This window comes from Cupressus sempervirens, chromosome 8 (genome assembly GCF_028749045.1).
Source record: "Cupressus sempervirens isolate cs-2001-9-10 chromosome 8, ASM2874904v1, whole genome shotgun sequence".
Classification (NCBI taxonomy): domain Eukaryota; kingdom Viridiplantae; phylum Streptophyta; class Pinopsida; order Cupressales; family Cupressaceae; genus Cupressus; species Cupressus sempervirens.
This window is the reverse complement of record NC_143125.1, coordinates 125,769,127-125,789,134: the sequence shown is the minus strand read 5'-3', so window position 1 is coordinate 125,789,134 and position 20,008 is coordinate 125,769,127. Positions and strand designations below refer to the sequence as shown.

Here is a 20,008-nt window from a genome sequence, read left to right as displayed (position 1 = left end):
ACTAAGACTTGATTCCTAAGCTAAAAGTGTTAAATAGTCAAAGATGACTTATTTTTCCAAACTTAATTTATACCATTTATGATCCTAACTTTCAAGTATTCAACCCATTGAATTAGTGGGCGCTAAACAATAAGAGTGACTAAATGTCGAAATTCCTAATCATTGTAACACTAGAAATCACACCTTAGTGTGCAATAGTTACACCGAATAGGTATGGGGTGTCAAATAGGGAAAAGTGTGGCCTATTTTATTATATACACATGCAAGATATGTGGTCAATTGGAAATATTAATTTGTACCCTACCTAATTGGGAGGACAATAGGGAAAATTGTGACCTACTTTTTGTATATACACATATAAAATATGTGATCAATTGAGAACTTTATTTTTTATCCTACCCGATTAACACTCCACCTCACACCTCTCTCTCTCTCTTCTTTTATTAATCATTTATATATCACGTGCTCCTTAAGAGCAAGAATTACAACTTATTGAAGCTCCTTTTGAGCAATCACACTAGAAACAACAATTGGAAGACTAAGAGTCACAACTTAGAATCCACTTCTTACAAATGAGACAAATACAACCAACACAAGACCAAGAGTCACAACTTAGAATTCCACAAAGATGTCTCTCTTGGGATTTGAACCAAGTTGTCCACAATGAGAACTCATTTCTTCAACCAACTAAGCTAAACCCCTTGGGCCACCTCTCTTTCTCTTTCTCACTAACTCATACAAAATATAATTTTAAAAAAAATTATTTATTCATTCTTGTAATAATTAGAATGAATTTCAAAATCATTTTTCTAAAAAACTTTAGAAAAGAGAGGAGGGGAAGAGACAATGATAGATAGGGAGAGGAAAAAATTTTAATTCGTATTTATAAAATTTCTTAGAAGAGAGAGGAATGGGAGAGAAAATGATGGATAGTGAGAGAAAATTGCATTGTGTGTGTGGGCACATGCACATGTCGGACTTAGATGAGATAGGGAGGGAGGAACATAGAGTATGTATAGATATTGAGATATAGAGTGAGAGTCAATTGTAGCTATAGACAATAGGCTGTATTTGTATTATTAAATTTCCTAATTACTTCATAGGATAATGATTTAGATGCTTCAAATTTGATCCCACCATTCACTAGCTTGGGAATGTCACTTCTTGTTGTATTGTAGTACAAAGGGCTCTTCTTCCACTAGAGAAAACAACTTCCTCCATTGAGAAAGAGGTGAAGTTGTGGCATCCTCTATAGCAGTAAAGTCATCACACACTTCAACAACCCTAAAAGAGCCATTTTATGTAATGAAGGGAGCATGGATTTGGAAAATACAAAGTAGAGACATATAAGAAAGTGTGGTATGTGAAAAAGAAAGAAGAAGAAGGGGTTTAAATAGGTGCTTAGAACATATATTTCTCGCACTCACTAGCATGAAAAATAACTAAGTAGTTTGGAAGGGAGCTTCCAGACACATTCCTAATCTGTTTACATAATTCACACATCTTCTTTCTGGATACAATTTGCATTTCATGTGAATGAGATAATACCATTTATCAAATCTTCTGCTTGGTTCCCATCATGTTTGCATGATTGGTGTGGAAAATTCATTTGTGATGGTTTTGACTATGGATGAAGTCCGACAATGATAAAGTAATGAACTGATCCTCCTTTTAATTTATTTATTTCTTCCATTTCTTGCAACTCAGTTTACCTATCATTTCTGTATTAAATATTTTATCATTTATAACATGTGGTAAGTATATGATTTTTTTGTATTATCATGCGATATAAAACATGATGCTATGTATTTGATATGTAGAACATATATTATGAATAACTAAAACTTGCTATTGCATTTGTGACCAATGTGTGTGGTCATGAGATTTGAACAATAGGTAATCTCTCTCTCTCTCTCTCTCTCTCTCTCTCTCTCTCTCTCTCCTCCTCCCATCCTCTAGATATATATCTCCATCTTTTCTTTTCCTCTTCCCCCTCCATTTCTAGACATGTCTGCCCCTCTCTTTATCCATCCATCTCACTCAATTGCCTTCTTTAAATTTCATTAAATCTCTACACATTTATATTTCCTTCTTGATATCTCCCTTTATCTCTATATTGTTATCTAATTGTCCTTCTCTATTCCAATATATATCCCCTTCCTACCTCTTAGTCTAGCTAACTTTCTACTTTTATGTGCAAACATGCATATACATAAAAACACACATGCATACACTTATTAATTGTCCATCTAGACACATCTCATGTTCTCTAACAATTAGTCTACCCTGATGAATCCCTTCTTGTACCTTTTTATCTCTACATCTTCATATTTAATTCAATATCTCTATCTTTCATCTCTATATCAGGAAATTTTGATTCAACTCCATCACTCTCACTTTAATTCATATACTAACATGAATTATTCTTTTAGAAAAAGTAAAATTTTAAGTGGGAGTGCATGAGTTCATTGCATGCAATGTGTTGACAACTTGTTTTGTGTTGGCATGTATCATAGTAACCAACTGCACATTATTTTTTTGTTTTGAATACAATCATGTGGTTTTGTTTTCTTATATACATGTAGTTTATCTTCATATTTTAAAGCATTCCCTTTTTCATTTAAAATTATTGCATTTTTTTCTATATTTTTAATTAAATCTATGGGATATGACACCATAATATCTTGTTGCATCGATGCCATGAGATACATGTCTTGACAAGATAGGATTTGTCAATGTTTCTTCTATTGTAGTCAAATATATTATATAATTATCGATAGGATAGAATTTATCAACAACTCTAAATAGTTCTATGTGGTGCATCATTACCTATTCACATTCCACACCCTTAATCACCCCCATATATATTTTCCCCTTTCTACTCCTCCATCTCCCTCTCTCCATATCACTTCTCTATTAGGACTATTTTTACACAAACAACATTTCCTATATGGGCTACATATTTAACTCATGTAATGCACAAATATATACAAAAATTAGTCCAAGATTTTTTGTTTATTTTTGACCTTCCACATCTTTTCCACATACCCATTGCACAATAGTGTAAAATTACTAGTAATATTGAATTTTTGAAGTCTTTGGATTGACCATATAACCATTTTTCATCATACATCATACGTCATAATGTTTGAAAATCTATCATAAATCATGAGAATGAAATGATTGTGAATCATAAACTTTAAAAAAAAAAATCTATACAATTAAATCCAATAACCTTTAAGATATTCAATTTCTTATTATATAAAAATAAAATATTTTTAATTAAAAAATTAACACAATAATGTGAAGTGGTTGTATCATCCCATGATGAACCCATTATAACCTACTAAATGTAAATATATCTTATTGCATAAGTTTTTATATGAGACAATTTTTTTAATTTTGATTCAATGAAAAACTATAAAAAAGGAGGAAGAAATATCCTATCATACCTCCCAACTCAAGAACCAAACCATGCCCTTTATTATGGTTATTCATGTCGTGATGTGACCCTCACACTTATGCTTATGTGCATATGCTTTTTTTTCTTTTCAGTTATTTTACTGAACAAGACTTGATTCCTCTCAACAAGACTTGACCCTTAGTGGGCTCTTCAAGAAGACTTGATCCTTAGTGGGCTCTTCAAGAACTTTTCAACATGACTAGTAAACTAAGGACTTATTGACTTGGTCAAAAAATTTTATGTTAAAAGTAAAATTAAAAATCATATTATCATTGTTTAACTATACCAAGACATGCCATAATGTACTTTTTGTATAAGCTCATATTTATGTAATGCTAGTAAACTTAATATTTATGTAATGCTAGTGAACTTATTTTTCTTTTTTATAGAAAAAGGGTTAAATTAATTAATAAATAATAAAAAGATAATGTTAGATAAAAACTATTTGAGGAAAGCTCTCTCAGAATAGCTCTCTCAACTCATGAAGTCTAAGAAAAAAAATTTGAACTAAACTTAATCTATTTCCCCCAACTTTTGAATCAAAAAAGGATTTTGTAAATTTCATATCTTGTATCCACTGAATTTAGTGTGGCACTATACATTTTCCCATTGGAGTGTTGAATGCACAGTTAGGACCTAAACTATATGCCCTAACAATGTTAAAATTCTATTTCATTATAATTGTTTTGAACCAGTCCTCGGTATGGCTACCTTAATGTACACTATTTCTGAAGGAATTTGGAGTAATTGGGTTTGGTTTATTAATTCCTCTTTTCATAACTATTATTGATTACGTCCTTGCATGTCATATTTTAGATTCCATAATTGCAACTCAAATTCTTTATCCATCTACTTGATGATGGCTTGAGCAGATACACAAAAACCTAACAGAAGCCATCCTACATCATAAATCTATTATAAATTAACTTAATCGACTTCAATTTTTGGAATTTTGTGTATGGTGTTCCACATAATAGAGGGAAGGGTTGCTTCTTTTTAGTAATATCTCTTTACAAAATTGTTCTCAGAAAAAATAAATGATTGACAAATCATACAGATTCAAGATCATTGTATCAACGTTGATCTGAGACATCCAGAGCTACCTCATATTCTGAGAAGCGAATTTCTCTTTTAATTTTTGGGGCTTCCTAATGTGCTTCATGTGCCTTAACAAGCTTATGGCTTGTCCAAAGAAAGTTGTGTTGTGACACTTTTCAATACTTTTGATGCACTTATTAGGAAAGCTACTAGTAGAAACACCTTCCAAATATCAATTTATCAGAGAAATTATATAAAGATCAAATCTATTGAGATGCATAGGAAAAATAAGAAGAGAAAATAAAGGCACACACAAGATAAAACATGAGACAAAGATTTACGTGGGAAACCGTTTTGGGAAAAATCCACTAGCCAAGAACTAGAGTGTCACCCTATGTATTATAGTAATCAATACAATACATACAAATAATAGGCTCAGGCTCAAATTGTCTTTACAATCAACCCCACTTCTGCCACTATGACATTGTTCTTCAAGCTCATATCCTCAGCCCTCGCAACCTCTACAGAAATACAATCATCATTGTCAACTGTAGACTTAGCAACATTTTTCCAAGCACTAGGCTTGTTCACCCCTTAGTGAATCTTGCATATTTATACACTATGAAATTTGTTATGGGATTTGGTGTATTAACTATCAAGAATAGAATGGTTACACTCCCAATGGTTACTCATCCATCCGATGGTGACTCTTCAAGTTAGCAATCCCTTCAGCATTGGTCACTCCCTTCGACATCTAAAATTCCATTCAGTATCAAATCCTCAAGCCCCTTACCTCCAGCCTTTGTTGTACACAAGATGACTTCACCGTACTATCTAACACCACCATATTATTTAGCACTATCATCACCATACTATCTGGCACCACCTTACCACTCTACAACACCATTTTGGCATTGATGGCACAAATGTATGTCACCATATGACTCAATGGTTCATTCACCATACATTTAAAAATATATATGCCATCGTATGGTGATATACCTCCACCATATGGTGGACTCACCATATGATGAGGCTACACTATATGGTGCACTTCATCACCATAATAATCTCCCACTTGATGAAGTAGCACTGACCATTCCAACAAACACATCTCTAATCACAAGAGATAACACCATCATCCTCTTAATTTTCCATGAGCACCTACAACTAATCAATCCATGCCAACTTCGAATAGAACGTTACAATATCAAAAAGTATCTGACAAATGATCAATGTACTCATAACAAAGAAACTAAACCAAGATCAATGTCAAAAATTCCAACCATGGCCTCGAGAACATAAACATGACAACATGATCTAAACAATCTCAACTAGAGAGATTACATGCTCCATTTATTAAATGAAAACATGAACCACACCCTTATCAAAGACTCTGTTGAGCCTTCTAGATGTCAACATCTTCAATCACATGAAGATTAACATCTCCAAATAGCACTTTAGCAAATGTGAAAAGATCCTTCTGCAACATCAGAATCTTGCACCTTCAACATCTATAATACTAATGAAGATCAACTATTATTCTTCATTTGCCAACAACTCCCACTGTAATTGTGGTGTCAAGTTACACATGGCATCTACGTCACTGCCAACAACTCCCACTGTACAATGGTGCTGATTCATACATGGGACACACATCACTACCATCAACTCCTACCATGCTAGAGTATTGAGTCACCTATCGCATCGTGACTACCATCTTCCAAATGAACATTGAATTATTTCAAGTAGTCATCATCAAGATGACTGATTAGCCAAAGCAACACTGCTGGCATCTTCACCATCACTATTAGAACTTTCAAAATTAGAAGAACTCTCAAGTTTCCTCTTCTTTTTCTTCTTCTTCTTCTTCTTCTTCTTCTTCTCTTCACAATCCTTTCGAACATGAGTAGTTTTCCCATAATTCCAACACTTCACTTTGGAATTTTTCCTAGAATTTAGGCTTCATGTCCTTCTTGCTTTTATCCTTCAGTCTGCCTTTACCAATGAGAGCCTCCTTCGCTACCTCAAAAGATTTTCTCTGCATCTCCTCTGACAGAAGTGCAACAACCACTTCATCCATTTTTAATTGAGTGGTAGTACTTCCAATGGCCATCACAAGATGATCCTATGAATTAGGCAACAGGCATAGTAGTAGCATGCAATACTCTTCTTCACTAACAGACACACCAACATATGTCTATTGTGCAATCATCATATTGAATGTGTTTAAATGGTCCACTATAGCCATTCCTTCATCCATCCTCAAGGTGTACAACTTATTTCTCATGAAGAGCTTGTTTACCAAGGATTTTCCTTGATAAATATCTCCCAACTTCTTCCACAAATAATTTGTAGTTTTCTTCTCATGGAGATTCAAGAGAAGAAAATTTGCAAGACATAGCCTTATCATTCCTTTGGCCTTTCAATTTTTCAAATCCCAATCTTCTTGCTTCATGCCTGAAGGCTTGTTACTAGACATAACAACCCATAGATCTCAATCTACCAACATATCCTCCACTTTAAGTTTCCATAACTCAAAGTTTGTGTCATTAAGTTTTTCAATCTCTATTCTCCCTATTGTACTTGCCATCTCAATTTTTAGATGAACACTTTATAAACTCCCACTAGAACCAAATTGGTACCAAACAACCAAACCTACCCAATAAACCAACTCTACCAACAAGATAATGGTAATGGGTAATGGCTTTGATACCACTTGTTAGGAAAGCTACTAGTGGAAATGCCTTTCAAATGCCAATTTACTGGGGAAATTATATTAAGATCAAATCTACTGAGATGCATAGGAAAAATAAGAATAGAGAAAATAAAGGCACACACAAGATAATACATGAGACAAAGATTTACATGGGAAACCCTTTCAAGAAAAACCAACCAACCAAGAACCAAAGTGTCACCCTATGTATTATAGTAACCAATACATTACATAAAAATAATAGACTCTGGCTCAAATTGCCTTTACAATCAACCCCACTTCGACCACTATGACACTATTCTTTAGGCTCATAGCCTTAGCCCTTGTAACCTCTACAACAATACAATCATAATTATCAACTATAAACTTAGCAACATTTTGCCAGGCATTAGGCTTGTTCACCCCTTAATGAGTCTCACATACATTTATACACTATGCAATTCATTATGGAATTTAGTGCTTTAACTATCAAGAATAGGACGGTTACAGTCCCAATGGTTACTTATCCATCTGACGGTCACTCTTCAAGTTGGCAATCCCTTTGGCATCGAGTCACTCCCTTTGGCCTTTGAAACTCCATTCGCTATCAAATCCTTAGGCCCCTTACCTCCAATCATTGTCATACACAATATGACTTCACCGTACTATTCGACACCACCATATTGTCCAACACTATCATCACTGTATTGTCTAGTACCACCGTACCACTGTACAACACCATTTTGGCATTCATGGTACAAATGTTTGTCACAGTATGTCTCAATAGTTCATTCATCATACATTTTATATATATATATACATATATATACATATATACATATATATACATATATACATATATATATACATATATACATATATATATACATATATATACATATGTATATATACATATATACATACATACATATATATGTATATATACATATATATATACATATGTATATATGTATATATACATATATATACATATGTATATATGTATATATACATATGTATATATATATGTATATATACATATGTATATATACATATATACATATGTATATATATGTATATATACATATATATGTATATATGTATATATACATATATATATATATGTCATTTTAGGGTGAGGCTGCACCATACGATGCACTTCATCATCATAACATGCTCAAATCCATCTTCAAAAACCACAATAACAATGCCATTTTAAATGTATGTAAACATGATCACAAATCTATCTGATGAAGCAACCATTTTATCTACAAGCTGCCCTGGTCCCTTGTTTGTGATGAAAAATGCAAAAATAGTGAAGCAAAAGAGAATGATTGTTAGCATGAATGTGATGAACAAGTAGATCCATAAAAACCATGAGACCATAAACATAAAATTGCCCTATTCTACTTACATTAATGGAAGGACAATACATTCACCTGATGGTTAGCATATTATAAAAAATATCCAGAAACAAGATGTGTGAAATGGCAAGAAAATAGACATATTAGATTGATTCAATAGTAGTCACTACCTCTTTAAGATTGTTAGTAGTTGGATAAATAAAGAACTCCTCATCTTCATATAGGGAATGCCTTCGACATAACAAGTAAACAACACTTAGATAGTTGTATGTGTTTGTCTTATATCTGGAGTTCCTTATGGTCATTAATAAATTCTGTTTGGAACTAAACGTGAAAAATAAGCCTCTAAAAAGATATGTTGAAGATGAGCCACTTGAAATAATCTTAAATTTCTATTGAGAGAAGGAAAACTCACAATAAAAGATAGGCGTCACAGTTGTTGGCAAGAATTCAACATTTAAGTTCATATCTTTTAACTCTGTAAAGGTCCATGATGCATTAAACGTGTCATGATTTGGAGTATTATTAAAACATAGAACTATGAAAAAAATGGTGACAATAGATCACAAAAAAAATAACTTTCACTATTCACATAGATTTGGCTATACAATGATACACATTAGATAGCCTCTATAAATAAATGACTTCTAGCTACAAAACTTGTAGAGGAAGGTTGAAGTGGATGGTTGCATGAGGCGTAGGACTTAGTCCATAGGGAGATGTGGATTTCTAATATTTAGATTTCTAGAAGTATACAACTAGGACTACAGTTTGGTTGCTACTAACTACAAATGTGGAGTGTTGAATCTGTCTATTCCAATAGCCTCCCTTAATTTTTGCCACAAAAAATTTTGTTTGGGAGAAATTATTACAAGAATAAATTTAAACATCAACTTCTTTGAGACATAAAAAGGTTCAAATTTTGAGAAATTTGACTGTAGACAATGATTTGGTAAAGATATTTGCAACTTGATCTTCAGTGCCACAGAAGTGTAGCTTGATTACTTCACTCTCCATGAGGTCTTGAACAAGGCGATGGTGAGCTTCAATATGTTTGGATCTCGCATGGTAGACAAGATTCTTTGCAAGCTTGATAGTGCTTTGGTTGTCACAAAATATGGTAATTGGATGAGGTTGTTGATGACATGTCTCTTCAAGTAGTCTTCTGATCCATAGAGCTTCTTGAGATGCCTTTGATGCTGTAATATACTCAACTTCTATTGATGATAGTGTCACTATTGATTGCTTGTTTCTAATTCAAGAGATTGGTCTGGATCCAAGGTGGAAGATATATCCCAAAGCTGATTTAATATCATCAATATCACCTACATAATCAGAATCTGCATAGCCTACTAAAGTAGGGTCTCCTCCATGTTGGTACTCAATGCCAAGTTTGTAAGTCCCTTTGGTGTACTTCAAGATCCTCTTAGCAGCCTTCCAATGTTCAACATGTGGATTTTCCATGTACTTGGATATAGCACCAGTAGCATATGCAATGTCTGGTCTAAGTATTGTGAGATACAAAAGACTAGCAACAAGTTGCCAATATAGTTTTCCATCCACTTTCATTTGATCTGAATGAGCACTTAATTTTAAACCTACTTCACATGGTGTATTAGATGGATTACAATCACTCATATTAAACTTTTTCAATACATCAATAGCATATTTGGTTTGGGAGAGCAAGATCCTACTCTCTTCTTGCCAAACTTGCATGCCCAAGAAATAGTGCATTAATCCAAGATTAGTTATCTCAATTATTTTCTTAAGTTGTGTCTTGATGTCATCAATACATTGGCTAGAATCTCCTATAATGATTAGATCATCCACATATAAAACAATGATAACAATTTTATCTTCAATATGCTTGACATATACATTTGGGTTAGCCTTGCTTCTTTTAAATCCATTTTTTTACAAAGAATTCATTTATTTTGGAGTACCATGCCCTTGGAGCCTGTTCAAGTCCATATAGAGATTTCCTCAATCTACATACTAGATGTTCTTCACCATCTTTAACAAATCCTAGTGGTTTTTGCGTATAAATTTCTTCTTCTAAGTCACCATATAGAAAAGAACTTTTTACATCCATTTGAAACATTTTCCATCAACACTTTGCAGCTAAAGCTATAATACTTTGAATGGAAGTCATTTTAGCAACAAAGGAAGTGTCTTGGTATAGTCAGTAACTTCTTCTTGTGAGAAGCCATAGGCCACTAACCTTGCGTTGCATCTTTCAATTGCTCCATTTGATGTGAACTTTGTTTTGTAGGTCTAGTTGTAACTGACCACATTCTTTCCTTCTAGAAGTGTTGCTAATTCCCAAGTTCCATTCTTCATTTCTAATTAAAAATTTTAAGCCTTTTGAGATACCCATTTACAACATAGAATTTTTTAGTTTCCCCTATCACTATCACTATCACTATGGAAGATTCATTTCTCTTGTTAAGTAGTTTTAGCTTACTACTAACTCTTCAAACTCTTAAAACAAATGGTTTTGAATTACCACAAACCCTTCAAGACTTTTAGATTTTTCACCTAAATAAGTGGTTTTAGCTTACCACAAACCATTCAATATATTTACTTAAACAAGTGGTTTTGGATTCCCAAAGACTCTTCAAACTTTGCAAAACCATTGATCCAATGATGGGGAAACCAGCTCTAAACTTTTCTCATGCACACTAATATTGAGTCTATATTGAAAATAATCCATCTACCGAGTCACATGGGTGCCTAACCACTGTGCTTGCTAGTTCTCTAGAAATATTATTCAGATACATGGTTCATCAATATGTCAAATCGAGAAAAAAAAAACTTTTGAGGTGTCAGGCATAATCGATAATGCTCCTCTTACTACAACCATGACTAATATGATCTTCATAGGTTCTCTACATAGAATTATTTTTACACTCTCTATTCAACCATGTCTTTTCATAATGACTTTTTAATCCACAAAGACTGCATGGATGTAGATACCAACACTTGTCTTTTGTGTGTATTTTCCTTTTACAATTTGAACATTGCATATATTGTTTACATTGAACAAATTTGATTGATTCCATATAATCATTACTTTCATCTATCATACATCCTAGTCCTTCATACTTTGGTCTCATTATTGGCTCAATAGGCTCTATGATTCCTTGTTCATGTTTCCCCAATCTTTTACCTTTGTAACCCATTTTCTTCATTATATTCCATCCAACATTCTTATTATCACAACTAATAGTATTTGGTGCCACATTTTCATATTCTTTATCACAAATAACCTCAACAGTGTCACACTTTTCTAGTGGTGAGTTTAAATCATCTATACTACATGAAACATTGCATACTAATTTTTCTTTCACACATGCATATCTTTCAATAATGGATTGATTTAGTTCATCCTTTAACAAGTTGTTTTCTTCTTTTACTTTCTTCATTTTCTTCTCTAATTCATCATTTCTTTTCTTAACATTATCCAATAACTTTAATTATTTCTCTAGCTCTCCATTTGCTTCTATATAGTCATTAATTTGATTTAAAAATTGCATCTTTCTATATTCATTTCATTTCTTAACTGTGTAAGTTCTTCTTGCAAACAATTCTTCTCACAAATCAACTCTCCATTTTTTTTTTTCACATTTATTAATTCTTATTCTAAAATGTCTATTTCAGAAATTAAATTTGCATTTGTCTTTAACACTCTTTTACCTTGCTTCCCCATTGCTATTAATCTACAAATAACACTTTCTTTGAATTAACCTAGCATTTTTACCACATTTCAGAAACACAGTAACAATTTCATATTTCCTCATCTATTTCTTTAAGAATTCAAATGTAAGATTATTGGACATGATCACCATCTCAACAATATCACACCAAACTCTATGACCTTTTCTCTACATTGATGAAATAGATAATTTTACCTCCAACAATCTCATTCTTATCTTACTATAGCAATAGACAACATACCAACAACCAACTTCCCTTCTCTTGAGTAATCTTTTACTAGGTACCTTTTATTCTCCTTTAAGCAGCAACTTCAAAAAACAAAACAATCTATTCCACTACCTAACTTGGCTTTCCAAACACTAAGAGGTTTCTTTGATGCTCCTCAATCAGATTATAACCTAAAGTGGAAAAGAACAAAATTTACACAAAAAATTCTGCCACAGCCCAAGAGTCAATAATACTCTGATACCATATTAAAATATAGAACTATGAAAAAAATGGTGACAGCAAATCACAAAAAAAATAACTTTCACTATTCATATAGATCTGGTTGCACAATGATGCAGATTAGATAGCCTCTATAAATAGAGGACTCCCAGCTACAAAACTAATAAAAGAAGGTTCCAGGGTTTTGACAAGTGGATGGTTGCATGAGGCGTAGGCCTTAGTCTACATGGAGATATGGATTTGTAATATTCAGATTTCTAGGAGTATACAGCTGGTACTGCAGTTCTGCAAATGTAGAGTGTTGAATCTGTCTATTCCAACAAAATACAAATAATGGCTTTTGGGATGGGAGGATATTATACACAGATGAATATATCAAAACAAACATTGACTCCAAAATTCCGAGTCTTCCACAACTTGCGGAATCCGCATTAGATTTCAATGGATGGAAAGGGGGCCCTCACAAGTTTTAAAGATCTGATCATTGTCATTACACGCGTAGAGAAATCTTGTCCGTGCGATGCTGCCCTCAAATCTTGCCGGATTCGGTGCAACTTTCGACCGATATGAATCAACGCTGTGAGAACATAGATGGATGCGGTGAGAACAAAAAGAATCCACAGATTTGCAGGTGTGATGGGAGTGTTGTCAGATTGAAGCCCTGACTCCATGTCTGGACATGACGTTGCTTCCCCCAACCATTTGTTGCGAATGCTCTGTACTCTGAAATGGTTCTCTGATACATTCAGCATTGCCTCAGTTATGTCTGCTAGAAATGGTGAACCTTTCCTGAAAAACTGTCACAGACATGGGAATTTCAAAACTCATGGGCATCTATTTCTACTTTGAGAAAATAAATTGTAGAGTAAATTAAGATATAAAAATTGGGCATCTATCTAGATGGAAGAAAAGTGTAGAATAAAGTGAAAGGTCATTTAATTTCATACACTAAAGCTTGATTCATAGATTAAAAGTTTTGAATAGGCAAAATTGATTTATTTTTCTAAGCTTAATTTCTTTCTTAATATGTGATGTTTAAGAGTGGTCCAAAGTAAGATATGGAAGAAATTCTTACAAATCCAAAGCCTCCTGTGTCGAAGTATCCTCGATCTACAACTATGAGCTTCTCACATGGATAAAGAGATTTCACTATTTGAATGTAGAAGCTCTCATCCACTATGGCACCCACTTCACCCTTTGATAGCTTTTGCACATAATCATGTGGACTCGTTAGAGGAACCAGTCTATCTTTATGGATTTTTAGATCTTGTAGAAGATAACTCTTGGCAAATGAAGTATTCATGTAACCCACTTTCACATTGCTCGTGCTTAGGCTTTTCATGGTTGTAATGGCAGGAGCTAGTCTCTCTACGGTTAAAATTGAGGTCAAATGTGCAGTGTAACTGTTGTTCAATATTAGGGCGATGAAGAGCCATGTAGCTACTATTCCCTTGCCCAGAGTGCTCTTCACTTCTTCTCCTGTATGTCATTACACATCCACAAGATAATTGATACTATTAGCTGAATTGAGAAACGGCCTAGGTTCTTGATTCGTTCATAAGAACACAGGATGATAAAGCAAGCAGCTAAAAATTACACCTGAAGTTTCCTTAGTAATATTGTTTAGAGTTGAAGCAATTGGTATTACAGGGTGTTGGAATTGTCTATCTAATGGTTATAATGCATAGTTGATCTTATTTATTTATTAACTAGTCTAAAAATCATATTAAATTAAAATATAGGTATTTTTTCATTTTTAGATCAGCAGTGCATAAACTTGCCCAGGACAAGGCCGGAAGTTTTCAAAGAAATTTCTGCCTACAGACTTTTCTACAAATGGTTTGAGTAGCTGCAGAAGTATTTGCAATGGCTTGGTAAAAGAGGAGGCTATTTAATTGGTTAAAAGCTAAAAAAAGGAAGGCCATCTAATTGAAATTATAATATAAAATGTTTGTTCCTTTTTAATCATATGGATAAGATAGTTAGAGACTATTAAGTACTCTTTTTATAGAATTAATCTGTCTTCAATTTATCAATCTTAAGAGATAATAAAATATCTCAAAAGATTTCTATATTCTATCAAATAGAGATATTAAAATATCTGAAATCAATTTGATTGTGTTAAAGTGCTTGTATCGACATGTGATGCATCATTAGAGGAAAGAAAAAGAAAGGGAAAAACAAAAATCCTCTATACACTTAATTTATGAGGGCATATGCTCACCGATGTCCCCAGATTCTACTATTTACAGGTCTCCTCCACTATGAATTGAAGAAGCTATTCTAATAGGCAAAAGAATCAGTCAACAAACACCTGTTCTAAAATATGTTGTGACCGTGAATTTAAAAAATACTTACTTTGGGCGAACACGAAGGCAGACAACGACAATCTGCAAATGATAAAGATAGTGTAAGAACCCCGTCTTAAGATTAAACTGTGAGCGCTATTGACCAGCTAATAAAAAACTTGCCATGAATTCAAGATCTGTGATAAGTAAGATGTATTCTTACGCCAATGAAGTGACAACTTGTTCGTTAACTTTTCCTTTGAATTCGTCGTTGTCCTCATGTTCCATGAGCCACACAAGGAATGCCGTGATGACGAAGAAAACCCCCGCTATCGCCCACAACCCCCCACTGAATGGATGGAGAAAAGTCCACGTCTTCCCTCTCACTCTCTCCATTTTCACCATCATCACAAGACCAGTATAGGTGTATGGTTGTGTGAATCCAACATACAAGGACCGATTGTAAAGTATCGTTGCGTCCCCCACCACCGCATCGAAACTCTAAACAAAGAAAACCAGAAGATCAATTAAATTCTAATTAACAATAACAGATTTCCACAATTCATTTCTAATGATTTATTTGTTTGTAGATTTGATTGTGTATGTTTTTTGAATATCAACATTTCAGATCATGTGATCTATTATCAGAATGATAAAAAGATGTAAGATGTGATGAAAATTACAGCACAAGACAAAAAAGAAACTAAACAAGAGAGAAAGTCATAGAGAGGAGAAGCCATGGAGAAACCCAGAAAATGGGCTCTACTGATCACAGCCCAGTCCATTCTATTTATAAGCAAATACATCATAAATGTATAGTAGAAGTCAGCTGCAATATTAATGGTGGTGGACAGTTGAAATGGATGGCTGAATGGTTCGCTGCACATGGAAAATGAATGGTCAGTGCTGGGCGGCTGGTCTATACCGACCATATCTAAGATAATTAATTTATTTCAACATCCCTCCATAAATTAATTATCATATTTTTTTTTTTTTAGAAATCCCTCCATAGTCTAGAGATGATGGGTCCTGGCCTTAAGCCTTGTTAGGTACCCATTTACAATCAATTATCAAATGCTTTCACTCTTCTTGTTTCTCCCATCATAATCACTCTAGGTTTTGTACGGATTACCCATAACCGATGCAATATCAAAGTGGTTTTAAGTTCACCACAAACTTCTCAAACATCACACAAGTGGTTTTAAGATCACCACAAACTTCAAGCACTCAAGTGGTTTTGGATTACCACAAACCAAGCACTCACTGGTTCTAATGACCACGAATCATTACTATGGTGAAACTATCATCACTCTAGGCCTTTCTCTTTTGTACCTGCATCAAACTAATTATTGAGTCCATATAAAAAGAAATCCATCTACCGAGATACATGGGTACCTAGCCGCCGTACTCGCTAGTTCTATAGGAATCCTTTTCACATACATGGTTCATCAATATGTCAAACCAAAAAACCTTGGGGTGTCGGGCACAACTGACAATGCACCCCATACATTCACATATAGCCCATTAACAATTATTACTAATTCAATTTTCATCACTTGGTTGGGGGATATCAATGCAATCAACTTCTATTACATGACCACTATCAAGAACATCATATCTTTCACAATTAGACAAACAAATTCTCACTTCCAATCCCAATACTTTTATCCAATCAGCACACACACAGACCTTTGCACCATGACAACAATTCTAGCATGCCATCTCTTTTCATAATGAATGCTAACTCCTACAAATGACTTATAATACTCTACACATATTTCAAATAAAAACACATAATAAAGTACTATTAATAATAACAAAATTAGCTTTCACTTTCAACTTTAGCTTCCTTTTTTTCATGGCTTCTCTTTTTCTCATAACAGTCTCTTGACTTGTTCTTCTCAGAATGCATCATGCTAAGACCACGTTGTACCATCAACAAATTACCATTCAAATGTTGTTCATCTTTCTTTATAACAACTCAATCAAATACTCTCACACATTTTTTATTTTTTCACAAGAAATGTGTATGCACACTGGCACTCCCGCTTGCACAGAGGTACTCCACAAGCCACTAATGATCAAGGGGCAACCAACACTTCAACTCAACACTCCTTCAAATTCTTCTTGCTCTCTAGACTTTTTAACACTTTTCTGATCTTTATTCAAATCAGCAACAATGCACAACTCTCCTTTGACTGCAATAAATAATCTGAGGCATACACTAAGAAAAACGCAAACTCCAAGCTTCTCACAACAACAATATTTTTCACTACTTATCAACAATCTTCCAGAGACAACTTCCTTACAGCACTTTTTTGCTCTTTAGCTCACTTAACAAATTAATATTCACCAATCTTCAATTCAGCTTTGTAATGGGCAGCCTTCTCACAACAGCAGCCTTCTACACAAGACACTAGCAATTGTATCACAATCTTTCACTCCACATCTTTCAATCACAATATTTCACTCATTGCTCTCTCAAGACTTTCGGATCATTTACCATAAGCTCTGATAGCATGATGAAAATTACAGCACAAGACAAAAAAGAAACTAAACAAGAGAGAAAGTCATAGAGAGGAGAAGCCATGGAGAAACCCAGAAAATGGGCTCTACTGATCACAGCCCAATCCATTCTATTTATAAGCAAATACATCATAAATGTAAAGTAGAAGTCAGCTGCAATATTAATGGTGGTGGACAGTTGAAATGGATGGCTGAATGGTTCGCTGCACATGAAAAATGAATGGTCAGTGCTGGGCGGCTGGTCTGTGCCGACCATATCTAAGATAATTAATTTATTTCAACAAAATGATTAATCACAGAGTGTAATCGAAAATTTTTGATATCAAAAAAATCATACATAATTAAATCCAAAAACAAATAAATCATTAAACTCTAATTTCTAATATAAAATATCCTAATTTGTAATTCAGGAAACCTTAAATTCTCAAAAGCCAGAGACAGTTTGTAGAGAATTACATTTCCATCGGCTAACGCTGATACCAATGCATCATAATTGGATAGATTTGAGTAGGCCTCGTAGGAGAAAGGAAGATTGTAAGGGAGTGAGTCCACAGCGGCTTGAAATGTATCATTCGTGTAGCCTGAAAGCCTGCCGAGGAACTCACTGATATTGAAAGCCCTCGTCCCATTGATTTTTGCGATTTTAAGTGTTCTGTACCCATTCGGAACTTGTGTTGTATCCCCTGGCCAGATAATGGCCCCCAGCTTATTTATTTTCTTTCCTGGAGATTCAAGCCCCCCGGTGTCTTTTTTCCAAAACCCAACTGTTTTGTAACTTTTTCCAACCACGTTAACAATCTCATACTCAAGATTTTCTAAACCATCGCTTCTTGTTATTTCCTTAACAATCTTCTCACGAAGCGATTCCCCTCCTCTCAAAACCATCTTCGAACCAGGGAAATCCGTGTCATTCGTGGGAGTTTTCCCATCATATCCAATCTCTATATTTTGTGAATCCAAGCTAGAAACTACACTTGCAACGAGCTTTAGAGAATTGTAAGCTTGTATCCCAATTCTGTTGATGCCATCGTCTGAAGAGAAATTGAGTCCCAGCCTCTCGTTTAATTCTATCAACTGTGGTGTTGCAACGCTTTTAACTCCCACAACTCCCTGCAATGTTTGGATGAAAGAAGAGGACAGAGAATCGAAAGAGGAAGCAATGGAATCCGTGACAACCCAAACATAAGATTCCGACATCATTCTAAGATCTTGTGCAATGGAGAACATGTTGAGAGCCAGGTGCCCACTTGTGTGCACAATAAAAGCCCTAACGCAACTTTTCTTCAATTCCAACAATGTTCCCCTTATTTGCTCTTCCCTCGAAAGTGCTACAGTTTCTAAAATTGTTGTTCTGTTGCTTCCCCAGTCCTCTTGAAACTCCTGCAGCGCCTCAGTCAATTGGTAAACACCATTTAACCACAACTCACTGTCTTCGTACAACACGACCACTGATTTCCAGTGGAAATAGCCTGCTATGGATACAATGGCTTTCATATCATCATAATGACTCTGATTTGTGGGGAGTAAATATGTTAACCCATGACTTGTAGTTCCGAGTCCATGTGAGCCGCTGAATGAGAGGATGGGTACATGAATTTCTTCCGCTAGAGGGGCCAGAAACTTTGAAATCTTAGGGTCCTGCACAAGAATTGCTGTAACCTCACTTCTGAAAACTTGCAGAACTGTGTCAAAAATTTTCCCAAGTATATTATTGTGAGAATTGAACAACAATTTGTGAAACAAACCTAAAATCACGTGAAAAAGACGAAGAAAAAAAACCATTGAAATGGTTTAAAGCAATGCTCTCACCGTTTCCAACAAATCCTTGAGATTCTAGAATTGTGAGATTGAGGCGAGTGCCATTAATCTCTTGTAGAGCAAAGTGTAAAGATGTATTGGCCGCTTTTCCGGCAGGTGTATGCACGTTTAGTATGGCAGCAATGTTTAGTATGTCATCAGAAACACCGAAGGTCGGTAGAATGAAGAGAGTGCATATGAGTAGCAGAGAGCCGCTGTGAATCTTTGCCATTGTCGTGGAAGTCACAGCTTGAGCGGCTCATTGTGATGAAATTGAAAATACACTTGGGAATTAATAAAGCGAACAACATTTCGAATTCGTCAAACGCCCAATTCTATTCAGTGGATTGACTTTAGATAATATGCGGACTTGGCGGGCGAATTGACCCGGAGTAGCAGCTTCGGGGTATTTTCCCGGTTGAAAGAAGACGAAAGAAATGAAGGGAGGGAGGTGCGAGGAAGCTTCTTCAGTATATCACTAGCAATAATCGTATCTTAGTGTGTAATGAGTAAGTCATATATGTATGGATGGTTAATCTAGTATTTCTCCCATTTTTAATCTCCTCCTTTCATCTTCTCTGTATTTCCTTATTTCTTTACCAATATATCTCAATATCTAGATCTCTTTCTATCTCTTCTTCTTTCTCCTTATGTATCTCTCTAGATTTATTCT

The 20,008-nt window shown here is 34.5% G+C and overlaps 1 protein-coding gene across 1 annotated transcript; it reads right to left on the bottom strand.

Moving 5' to 3' along the window:
* Positions 1 to 12,794: 12,794 nt before the first annotated feature.
* On the bottom strand, positions 12,795 to 19,644 carry LOC149541900 (glutamate receptor 3.5-like). Its single transcript, XM_089796135.1, has 6 exons — positions 19,348 to 19,644; positions 17,995 to 19,220; positions 15,236 to 15,513; positions 15,083 to 15,114; positions 13,800 to 14,203; positions 12,795 to 13,521 (listed from the first exon to the last, which is right to left on the bottom strand). Exons 1-6 carry the CDS (start codon positions 19,565 to 19,567, stop codon positions 13,156 to 13,158), a joined length of 2,526 nt encoding a protein of 841 aa, XP_089652261.1. The 5' UTR covers positions 19,568 to 19,644; the 3' UTR covers positions 12,795 to 13,155.
* Between the last annotated feature and the right edge of the window lie 364 nt (positions 19,645 to 20,008).